Raw genomic sequence first — 12924 nt, 5'->3', positions numbered from 1 at the left:
AATTAAAATTAAACCCTCGTCTCACGTCCCGCTAAACCTTTTAGTGTAGCGAATCATTTGAACCGGTAATGTCGTTTCTCGCTTTCAAGTTAACATTACATTAGGGTTAAGTTTTTCAAAGTAAATTAAGGGGAAGACTTCCTTAGGATGGTATCGGGTATTCTGTAGTAACGCGGAAGACATTCACCAGCCCGGGGGTGGGGGGGAGTCGGGGGCAGCACCGCACGGCACGCTACCTTTGAACACGCGACACGCAATTCTGTCCATTAGTCGTAAGGATAATATAGACGCTCTTAGGTTACACTTCTGAGTTATTTCATTTTGTAAGTAATGTCATGTACTAAATCGGTCTACGGCTTATCGCATGGTATTATAACACTTAGATTTATTGAAAGTAATTGTATTAAAGCCGGTGATCGGTGAGCTAATGCTTTTAGCGAATATCGATTGCGAATGGTAGAGCGTTATTTATAGTACATACATGTAATAAATAATATTATGTAACTTAATATATGAAACTTTGTTAATTATCTCATAGAATAATAAATTCATTGTAGATCTTTGTTTAACTCATTATTGTTGATTTTTTGCACTCGATAGTATTATGCGATAGCTAAATATATTATAATATAGTCATTAAATTGATGCTATGGCAGTTCATCGAGAAGTATTTTATTAAGTTTTATATTTTTAATTTATTATATTTTGTAACTCCTAAATAAAGGCACGGACGGTATGTGGTTGTTGTCACAATCGAGTTAAATAATAATGGCACAGTACCGCTCCTATACAGGCGTGAGCTTGTGCAGCCAGCAGGAACGGCTGAAATTGACTACCTATTCATTTCGCATAAATAAATGAATTTGCTAAGAAATATTAGCCTTTAATTATAATTTTGTGGGCTCCCTCTGAGCCTAGTGTGATGTAATATTTCTGTAATGTAATTGAATCAATCGATGAGTCATTTAATTGTGCAATTTTTATTCGACTTTATGCTAAGTATATGGTGCGTTTACATGTAACCTATCGTATAATAAATAAATACATTGCATTAAATACTTGCGAGTTTTATTTTAAAAATATGAATTTCTCTGTCACCTATAATATACTAGATAATTTTCTTAGCAACTGTAGTTCTGTCATTGATGGATATTCGTCTGGTTCTACGATTCTTCTTGGTGATTTTAATCTTCCCTGCATTGATTGGGTATACGACAATACAAACTTCTTCTTATTTCCTTCTTGCTGTGGTTCTCGTTTAAGAGATCGTCTGGTGGATTTCCTCACTTTGCATGATTTCACTCAGCGCAATGGATTTAAAAATTCTCAAAGTAAAGTCCTTGATTTAGTACTCTCAGACATTGATTGCATTGATATAACAGTATGCCCTAGTCCTATAAGAGAAGTTGACAGGTACCATCCCCCTTTAGTTATCACACCTAATACTAAAATTACCAGAAAATGTAAACCGAAGCCCTCATATCGTTACAACTTTTTTAAAGCAGATTACAATACAATAATTAACACTCTCGACTGCATTAACTGGAAACATGAACTGAATTTAACAGAGGGAATAGATGTTATTGTTGATAATTTTTATGCTGTTATCAGTAATGTTATTAAACAACATATACCGATGACTTTTCGATACCAAGGTGGTTATCCTCCTTGGTACTCAAATCATCTTATAAAAGTGCTTAAAAAGAAATTAAAACTACGTAAGAAGGTAAAAAAATATGGTAATCCGCTAGACGTTCTTGAATTTAGTTATCTGCGTAAGGAATGTGCCACCTTAATTAAAGTTTGCTACAAAAACTACTTAGACAAGATTGAAAAGGCGGTTAAAACTCAGCCTAAAATTTTTTGGACTCATATTAAGAACTTGCGGAAAGGCGGATCCACTTATCCCTCGCAGATGGTTTTGAATTCAGAAGTCGCCAACAATCCTACTGATATCGCTAATTTATTTGCAAAGCAATTTTCTTCTGTATTTGATCCAACACATACTTCACCCGATTATTCTTCATCCAATGATGTTTCCCTTATTAAAATCACAAATTCTTTTAACATATCTCAACATGCTGTCTACGGAGCACTCTTAAAATTAGATAAGTCCAAGGGCGCGGGACCTGATAATATACCGCCTTTTTTCTTGACGTCTTGCGCTCGAGCTTTGTCCTTGCCACTTTCGTATATATTCAACGCCTCACTTGAGAAGGGAATATTTCCGTCAAAATGGAAACTGGCTCGAATTGTACCCATATACAAAAATGGCAAACGTGAATTGGTTTCTAATTACCGTCCAATTTCTATTCTCTCCACAATGGCAAAAGTTTTCGAGTCCCTTGTATATAGCCATTTATATTCCACTGTCCAGAGTGCTTTGTCCATCAATCAACATGGTTTTGTCAACAAGAGATCTACGAACACCAACCTAGTTGCCTTCATAAGCGATGTGTCAGATGCCGTAGACCGAGGTTTCCAAGTTGACGCTATCTACACCGACTTTTCTAAGGCTTTTGATAAAGTCAGCCACCGCATATTGGTTGACAAGTTGAAACACGCCGGAATTACAGGAAATATTTTGAATTGGTGCAAGTCTTATTTAGGTGGAAGAAGGTCGTCGGTAGTTCTGGATGGAGTTCAGTCCGAGTATTTCTTAGCGACATCAGGAGTGCCTCAAGGGTCAACCCTGGGCCCATTATTTTTTAACATATTTATTAATGATTTGCCTGATATTTTCCAGCACAGTACACCATTTTTATTTGCTGACGATTTGAAATTAATTCGTCAAATAAATTCTCGTGCTGATTCCGATTTAATACAATCTGACCTGGATAGACTGACTAATTGGTGCGAAAGAAACGCAATGTATCTGAATTGTGGCAAGTGTTACCAGATATCTTTTACTCGTTCCCAAAATAGAATACTCTCCAAATATCACATTAAGGGTAACATGCTAATGGAAGTGTCTACGATTCGCGATCTGGGAGTGCACTTGGATTGTAAGCTACGTTTTATAGAACATTATGATGTTGTCATCGCAGCGGCGTACCGTTCTCTTGGATTTATTCTGCGTTGTTCAAAGGAATTTAAAAACACCTCTACTGCTCTACTTCTTTATAATAGCTTCGTGCGCACTCGTTTGGAGTATTGCAGTATAGTTTGGAACCCCTGTTATCAGATTCACAAAAATAGAATTGAAAATATTCAGAGGAGACTTGTACGCCATCTTGCTTACCGAGCTGGTATCGCAAGATCCATAAGATCTTATGAAGGCAGGCTTAAACACTTTAGCATGACATCTCTCGAATCGCGTCGCACTATAGCTGATCTTTCGTTCTTATACAAATTGTTGAATAACGGTCTCGACTGTCCAGCATTACTTAGTAGGCTCTGTATCAATGTACCGTCTAGACTCCCCCGTCAACCCCGTTCCCTCCTGAGTGCGCCTTCATATAGGACAAATCTTGGCAAAAATTCACCCATAGTGAGACTCTCCCACGAGTATAATAAGCTCACGAGTATCTCGGGAGACATAGACATCTTCGGTCAATCATTAACGAAATTTAAATCGTTAATCCTCAAAATCTGTTATTGAATGACTGTAAAAATGTTATTGAATTCCGACAATTATTTTTGACAATATTGTTTTCACATTGCTGCATTTTTTTTTTTTTTCTGTGTATAATTATTTAGATTAAATATTAAATTCAATCCAATTCTGAAGTAATGCTGTATGTACCTATAATTAGTAGCCAATTTAGATTAAGACTTTATGTACGATTATTTATATAATGTTACAAATTGAGTTACTGTTGGTGCATCATAAATAAATAAATAAATAAATAAATATAAGTTATCCTACTAAATATTATAAATGCGAAAGTTTGTGAGGATGTGTCTGTGTGTGTGTGTGTGTGTGTGTTTTTGTTACTCTTTCACGCAAAAACTACTGAAAGATCACAATGCAATTTAGCACACATATAGAGGGTAACTTGGATTAACACATAGGATAGGTTTTATCCCGGAAATCCCACAGGAACAAGAACAATGCGGGTTTTTCTTAGAAAACGCGGGCGGAAAGCTAGTGATAATCGTTAGTCCATTGAAAAGTTTCATTTGGGGTTGCGTTTTTTAGAGGACGCAATTTTATTTTTGTGATGTCAGTGTGCAGCTAAAACCAAGTTTGTGGGGTCGTCACCCTTGTCCCACGGCCGCCATCTTGAAAATAGCGGCTGAAATGGTTTTTACCTTAGAGTATATGTATAATAAACTATCTATAGAGTGCATACAACCAAGTGGGAACAGAAGGCACAGGTGGGAACAACACGATGCTCCCGCCGGGAGTGCTCGCAGTCGTGGTTGAGTGCTCACGAAGTGCGTTGCTCTGGATTTTTTTTCATATTTACGAATAAACATGGTGAAATGTGCAAAAACGATACTAGAAAATATACAAAATTGGAATCCACTATCACATTTCATCAGTAAGTCGATTGTTATACTTATTTTTATGAAAATAAATCTAGCATCGCGGGGGTGAAGGGTAGGTGGGAGGCGGACACGCGCAGGCTCGCTCGCGCGCCTCACTGCCGCCACGTGATCGTAGTGATGTGACCTGACCAACGCTGTACTCGATATAAAGTTTACTAGAAGAACAGCTATATTATAACAAATTATTTATTTAACTTTAAAATTAAAACTCTTTTAAAAATGTATTATAAATAAATTTGTGGTGTGTTTTGTATGATACACTTTCTAATATTATGAATGCGAATGTATTATAGTGTAACTGTAAAGTATAGTAACTATACTCTAAGATTTATATCAAGACTTTCTTTATATAGAAAATAATAATTTATTGGGATCTGAAAGTAGGGCTCAAGAAAAATAAAACATAATAATATTTATTATAGAATTCAATATTCCAAACTATTTTTGAAGTGAAACTTCTTTATCGGCGTTGGAAAAAAATTTAGTGTAACATTTTTCCGTTACAACACGTGTGGTGTACCACAAGGAAGCATGTTGGGACCTTTGCTATTTTTAATTTATATAAATGATTTACCAAACGTGACGAATTATAATTGTGCATTATTCGCTGATGACATATGTTTGACTATTCCTGACAATCAAAAAGATTCTGACTATAACATGACTTTGAATAATACATTAAATTCTATTATGACATGGCTTGAGAGTAATGATTTGACACCCAATATGACGAAAACAAAATTTATTCAATTTACTAATTATCAGACAAATAAAATTAGCATAAATCTAGAATACAATGGCAAACAAATAGAGCAAGTAGATAGTACAAAGTTTCTCGGGGTACAAATTGACGAGCATATAAACTGGAAATTACAATGTGAATTTATCTGTTCTAAAATTAACCAGTTCGTATTTGCCCTAAGAAAACTAAGAAAAACAATTTCGTATGAAGCTGCCCTGACAGCATATCATGCTTACGTTGCTTCTGTGCTAAGGTATGGTATACTGTTTTGGGGAAACTCAACTAATGTAAAGAGTGTCTTTATTGGACAAAAGAAATGTGTTAGGGCTCTCTGTAATGCGTCCCCAATGGACTCTTGCCGACCACTCTTCAAAAAATGCAAACTATTAACATTAACTGGTTTGTACATCCTGGAATCTTGTATGTTTGCTAAGAAACATAAGGATTTGTTTAGATCTGCAAAAGAGGGATATCAACTTGGCAATAGAGACCCTACAAGGCTGCTGATGCCTAAATGCCGTACGGCCTTACACCAAAAAAATGCATCTGTATGTGTATAAAATATATTCAATGAAATTCCCAAATCTTTGAGGGAATTGCCATTTAATATTTTTAAAAAGCGTTTAAAAGCCTGGCTAATTGAAAAATGTTTTTATGACTTAAAAGAATTTTTTCAAAAATCAAAATATGACATAATATTATAATTTTGTAATTGCTTATTTATATAAATTAAATTGTATTTGTAGTAATTGACATTTAATAGTTAAAAGCGTAATAATTGACATAAATATTATATAATAATTGTAAGTGAAAAAGGGTACATAATAGTTGACATATGTATAATTATTATATGTAGTAAGACATTGACATTCTCTTGTTAATTTTTGCATGCCAATCAATTGGCGATTTGTGCTGAACAATGAATTAGGTATGCAACATCTGTAAATCTACCACATTTCTTGCAAAAAATAAATCATTTCATAAATCATTTCATTTCATTTCATTACGCGCCATCTTGTTTTTATCCCTTACACGCGTTATTGACGTATTTCTGTAGTTGGTTAGACTTTAGAGTAAATTATTTTTTGAAAAATAAGGTCATAAAGAAGTTTCACTTCTTACGTGTGTACACTTATAGTACACGCACACATTTTTTTATATCATAATATTATTTTATAACATTATTATTAGTGTATAAAGATTAAAGTACTTTAAAGATTAAACTAAAATAATCTTTATAACTAATATCACGGACTAATAATAATTTACTGCCAATATGTAATTATTTATGTATTATTATAATCTGTTGGATAAGAATCGACAAACATTTTTTTATTGAATAGTCTGTGAATAAAAAAATATGGCTTACTTGACACTGACGTTTGTCTGTCTTTTCAAGTTAAGCTCCGTTCCATTGCAATCATGGCGGTGAACAATATTTCGAAAAAACGAAAAGTATGTTGTGTTTTACTTAAAAAACGATATAAATAAATTACGGGTACCTTTCTTATATACACCATATTTGTGAAACCAGGATTTAATTTCAAAAACTTTTCGTGTTATGTGTGATGAATGTGGATTTGTTTTTGATCTTCTCGAGTGAGATATCTCATTCGTTGCAGTATACGGACAATAAGTGATCAGAATATTCTCATTCGGCTGCATTATTCACTTTGTTTTTACTTTTAATAATTTATCGTATCCGTTCTTTAAAAATTCAGTGAACAACATAACCTCTAACTTTACAGTTCGTCGGCGACGGAGTTTTCAAAGCAGAGTTAAATGAGTTCCTTACCAGGGAACTCGCTGAGGATGGATACTCAGGAGTTGAAGTGCGCGTTACACCTACGCGATCAGAAATCATCATTATGGCGACCAGAACCCAGAGTGTTTTGGGAGAGAAGGGCCGCCGCATCAGGGAGCTCACATCTGTAGTTCAAAAGCGTTTCAACATTCCCGAACAATCTGTTGAGCTTTACGCAGAGAAGGTCGCCACCCGTGGGCTCTGCGCTATTGCCCAGGCTGAATCTTTGAGATACAAGCTTATTGGAGGTTAGTATGGTGCTCACTAGTCACTTGTTAATTCATTTTTTTTTGTTGCAAATCTGCTATTGTTTTAAGGTCTTAACTCTTAATGGATAATCTATTATGAGATTAATAAATAAAATAAATGGACAGTGCAGAGTTATGTAAAACTAGCTGTGCCGCGCGGTTTCACCCGCATTACTCTGCTCCTGTTGGTCTTAGCATGATGATATATAGCCTATATTACTCGAGGATAATGTAGCTTTCGAATGGTGAAAGAATTTTTAAAATCGGTCCAGTAGTTTATGAGCCTATACATTTCAATCAAACACAAAGTTTTCCTCTTTATAATATTAGTGTAGATGAGAGAAAGTAATTAAATAATTGTAATTTTTGGTTTTATGGCATTTAATTGCACGATTTAATTCCGCCATCCCCGTTTTTCCATCGATCGTCGAGGCGCACAGACTCTAGGCATCGCCATATGGTGGACGTTCCATGTACCCGGACAAAGCGGTTCGGATCGACATTCTTCATTCGAACCGCGAGGGACTGGAACATGCTTCCTGAGTCTGTGTTCCCCGACGACTACAATATGGGGGTCTTCAAGCGAAGAGTGAACGGGTACCTTCTAGGGAAGCGCGCTCCATCTTAGGCCACATCTCAGCATACCATCAGGCGAGATCGTGGTCAAGCGCTTCCCTATCATACAATAAAAAAAAAAAAAATTAATTGGTAGTATTTATCGAAAGCAACAAGTTTCATGGCTATTTTATCATGGCTAGGTGTGATCTTTAAATGGAACAATATGTTAACAGATTACTTAGTATTGTGTTTATTTATACAATAATGTACGGAAAGACTGAACGAATTTTGCTAATTCTTTTTTTTTACTATTCCTTGAAGTACGAGGATGATTCTTATGGAGAGAAAACATAAACATGTTTCACCGTTGAAGCCGGGTGGACCATCACGCCCTTAGTACACCTACCCATTTGCGTGCGGCAGCGAATCTCTGCGAAACTACAGTGAAGCAATGTTTTCGCAACTTTTTCGCAATGTGTCTGTGTAATGGCCATTTCGCAGTTCCTTGCGAAACTATACTGACAAGGACGCAACTATTTCATCTATCTATGTGCTAGAGTGAGACATATCATATGCGAAATCCTGCCACACTACTGACAGATTTTTCGTTGTTTCGCTGCCGCACGTGAATGCGTCGGTGTACTAACGCCGTTAGTTATATAATCGATCTATTCCAACCAATTGGACTTCATTTTCTTTTTTGTTAAATGTTCAACCAATTAACATGAGTCTTTTAATGAGTAAAAGGAAGTTGTTAATCATTTGGTCCCAGTGTAGAATCTGGTGTGCTACCTTCTCATAAGAATATCTGTGACTTTTGTAGAGATTTATGTACATTTGCATAGGTTACTCACTCATAATACAAAATGTATTTACAATAATTAGTGTGAATAGACTGTTACATTATATAATAATTTATACATTTCGGATTAATTATATTATGAGGTACTAGATTTCCGCCCGCGGCTTCGCCCGCGTTTTCAAAGGAAAACCCGCATAGTTCCCGTTCCTGTCGGATTTCCGGGATAAAACCTATCCTATGTGTTAATCCAAGTTACCCTCTATATGTGTGCTAAATTTCATTGTAATCGGTTCAGTAGTTTTTACGTGAAAGAGTAACAAACATCCATACATCCATACTTACAAACTTTCGCCTTTATAATATATAGAAGATTAAGATGTAAATATTGTACAGGTCTGGCTGTTCGTCGCGCATGCTACGGTGTGCTCAGGTTCATCATGGAGTCCGGTGCGCGCGGCTGCGAGGTGGTGGTGTCGGGCAAGCTGCGCGGTCAGCGAGCCAAGTCCATGAAGTTCGTGGACGGACTCATGATCCACTCCGGAGACCCCTGCAACGACTATGTCAACACAGCCACGAGACACGTGCTCTTGAGACAAGGAGTACTCGGAATTAAGGTAACTTAACTTGTACTATTATACAAACACAACTAAAAATGCATGAAAATTGATTTGCTAACAGATATAACTTGTGACATCAATAATTCGTGAGTAATAAGAATAGTGTAAACTCATCCACGGTATCAGGGATTGCAGTTGTCTGTCGACTGTAATCTAATTACTTGTGGAAGATCAATGAGCTTGTTTATTGGAGGGTCTGTCTGTATGGGCTCTTGTACGGTGCAAGCTCTACATTTTTATAATTATTTACATTCAATTTGAACTTTTAATAATTATTATTAATACCTTCCTTAGAAATATAATTAAAACAATAATTACCTATTGTATGTACAGTTAACATGATTCTTTACACATAAGAAATTATTTTTGGTTCCTACGGTGTTTGCATAATCTATAGGCTGTTCAGTTTTGCTGTAGTTTCAAGTTTTATATTGCTTTAGAAAAAATACATGTCAATATCTTCTAACAAAATATTCTATAATATGTTTGAATTGATTGATTTTGATTGAAAAGTTATTCTCAGAATAACTTAACAATATACAAAAGCGCATACCGCTAACGCAATAGTTTGTCTGGCAGGTGAAGATCATGTTGCCGTGGGACCAGCAGGGCAAGAACGGGCCGAAGAAGCCGCAGCCCGACCACATCCTGGTGACGGAGCCCAAGGACGAGCCCGTGCCGTCCGAGCCCACGTCGGACGTGCGCTCGCTCGCGCCCGCCGCGCTGCCGCCGCCGCAGCCCGCCATCGCATAGACTTAATGACTTAAATAAACTCTTTCACACATACGCTCTCGTTTTATTGTGCCTTTCCCGACACTCGCTACCCTTCCTGTGATGTGTGCTTAGAAACCTGGGTCTCAATTTCGCTATTTTAGTTTAATGTCATACAATTACGATTCAATTGAGAGTTCATTTCAATTCAAATTCAAATTTTATATTTGCAAGAATTGTGTTAGAAATTACAGTTTTGATATATTATGTGGCTAATACATTCTACCCATTGATTAGGTGTGCACTGTACAAATATTAAAATAGAAAATAAATTAATGAATTTACACTAATTTTTCAATAATCATCATCACACGATTCCATTTTATTACATACCTGACAGTGTACGACCAGGATTTCCGCTTTTTCTGTCACAACAGCTGTTGTTAGGCTTGTAGTGTGTGTCATAGTAATGTGTGTATTCACAGTAATCAAATATCGTAAATTCAGCGGTTTGTAGCGCGGCGAATGACGACACCCCTGCGAGAGCCAGTCGTCTGCCACTCGCCTAACTAAGCTAACGTTAATAAGGTATAAATGTATAAATATAATAAAGCAGTTCAGAACATACAGTATTTAATTTGAAGACCCCAGCCTCGGTACACTAAACTGGTGACCCCGACGTGATCAAAAATCGGCGTAGGTAAATAGTGACATTGGCTGTGGGGCAAGTTTTTGTTCGAGATAAAATTCCACGCGGCACGGCGACAGGAAGTTAGCGTGACGCAATCGAAGAGCACGCGGGACACGTGGCGACTACAGCTGCAGGCGGCTCATCAGCTCATCGGCAATCAAAATGAATAAAGCAGCAGCATCAGACACGGAGATCAAGGAAGGGGCGTCAGGCGCGGCGTTGGCATCGATAAGCGTGTCCACCAAGCTGCCGGAATTTTGGACAGACTTGCCAAGGTTATGGTTCGCACAGTTCGAGTCTGTGATGGCCCCACAGAAGCAGGGGGAAGAGACCAAATTCAACCTGGTCATATCGAAACTCGGAAAAGAAGCCATTCAGCAGGTCAGTGACCTCGTGATGTCACCACCCGCCCAGGACAGGTATACGGCGCTTAAGGAGAGGCTGCTGCAGGTTTATGAAGAGAGTGCCGAAAGACAAATGCATAAGTTGGTGTCGGAGCTGGAGTTGGGTTCGCAAAGACCCTCCCAGTTTTTAAGGCGCATGAAGGATCTGGGTCGAAGCGCACAAATTGCAGACAACACACTCAAGAGCCTGTGGTTGTCGAAAATGCCGTCATCAGTTCGAGCAGTCATGGCGGTTTGTGAAGATCAGTCTCTGGACAAACTGGCGGCCATGGCAGACAAGATTACCGAATACACCAACGTCGGTGATGTGGCAGCCGTGTCATGCAAGAAGGAAACAGATGAGCAGCCGGACGAGAAGATGAGCAGATTGGAGCTGGAGGTTGCAGCGCTCCGCGCCGAACTGAGGGGTCGCGGGCGCTCTAGGGGCAACAACAGACGGACCGACTTCAGGAGAAGATCGACATCGCGGCCGAGAAGAGCACCGGGAGACCCGGACTGGCTGTGCCGTTTTCACTTTCGGTACAGATCGAGAGCTAACCGCTGCGAGCAACCCTGCGCGTGGCGAGCCAAGCAGTCGGGAAACTAGACGGAGTACATGCGGGCACGGTGGACGGATGTACTCAAGGTCAGGTAACCAAAAGCCATCGTTTATTAATCAGAGATAATTTAACGAAATATAGTTTTTTGATCGATACAGGCGCTAACATTTCCGTCATTCCAAAGTGGTGTGTTAGAAAGCCTATCGAAAAAGTCGATCTAAAGTTGTATGCTGCAAATGACAGCGAAATTAAATGTTATGGAATATGTAATTTAGAGTTATCGTTAGGCCTAAGACGGTCATTTAAATGGCCTTTTGTCGTATGTGATGTAAAACAGCCGATTATAGGTGCCGATTTTTTGAAGAATTTTAAATTAAATGTAGATTTGTTTAATAATAAGTTAATCGATTCAGTTACCAGTTTAAATGTCTGTGGAATTAAAAGTACACATTTTTTCGGCACTATTAAAAGTATAAATAGCAACCATCCTTACGCGGATTTACTGGAACAATTTCAGGACATCACGCGCCCGCCAGCCTTCAAGGATGTCCCAGAGCATTCTGTGTATCATCACATCGAGACTACTGGACCACCTGTGCACGCGCGTGCCAGGAGGTTACCGGCCGACAGGTACGATAGGGTCAAAAAGGAATTCCAATTGATGCAAGAGCTAGGCATATGTAGACCTTCAAATAGTGAGTGGGCCAGTCCTTTACATATTGTACCTAAAAAGGATGGTGGTATCCGACCCTGCGGGGACTACAGGATGTTAAACGCAATTACAAAGCCAGATCGTTATCCGATACCTAGGGTACAAGATTTTACGTATGGGTTACATAATAAGAATTTTTTTTCAAAGTTAGATATTTGTAGAGCGTATCATTTTATAGGTATTAATCCAGACGACATTAAAAAAACAGCCATTATTACGCCATTTGGGCTTTTTGAATTCCCAAGAATGACGTTTGGCCTGCGTAACGCGGCACAAACATTTCAAAGATTTATTAATAATACAGTTTTATCAGGCATAGAACAATTGAATTATGGCAGCGACTATACAGGGGGCAAAGGTCAGTCGGTCGTGTTCGGTTACATAGATGACGTCATCATAGGATCGGATAACCCCGATATACACAGAGAACATTTACGATTAATATTTGAGAGGTTGAGTAAATATAAAATGTCTATTAATTTAAGTAAATGTGTTTTTGGACAGTCCTCTATAGAATTTTTAGGCTATTTAGTTTCAGAAAAAGGCATAAGTCCGATGCCGGAAAAAGTTAAAGCTATCGAGTCATATCCGAAACCGGAGAC

General features: G+C 37.9%; 2 protein-coding genes across 2 annotated transcripts; both read left to right on the top strand.

Annotated features, from left to right (window-relative positions):
* The first annotated feature begins 6587 nt into the window (after positions 1–6587).
* RpS3 (ribosomal protein S3) lies at positions 6588–10051 on the top strand. Its single transcript, XM_089711086.1, has 4 exons — positions 6588–6691; positions 6985–7288; positions 9042–9262; positions 9845–10051. The coding sequence occupies exons 1-4, from the start codon at positions 6659–6661 to the stop codon at positions 10016–10018; spliced, it is 732 nt and encodes a 243-aa protein (XP_089567212.1). The 5' UTR covers positions 6588–6658; the 3' UTR covers positions 10019–10051.
* A 778-nt stretch (positions 10052–10829) lies between these two features.
* Positions 10830–12924, top strand: LOC149476694 (uncharacterized). The gene is made up of 2 exons (XM_089711322.1): positions 10830–11696; positions 12128–12924. Exon 1 carries the CDS (start codon positions 10830–10832, stop codon positions 11655–11657), a length of 828 nt encoding a protein of 275 aa, XP_089567448.1. The 3' UTR covers positions 11658–11696; positions 12128–12924.

Source organism: Colias philodice, chromosome 26, assembly GCF_061535455.1.
Source record: "Colias philodice isolate Cphi_HAF_F1 chromosome 26, ilColPhil1 Martin Lab GWU primary, whole genome shotgun sequence".
Lineage (NCBI taxonomy): Eukaryota > Metazoa > Arthropoda > Insecta > Lepidoptera > Pieridae > Colias > Colias philodice.
This window is presented reverse-complemented; position numbering and strand designations above follow the sequence as displayed.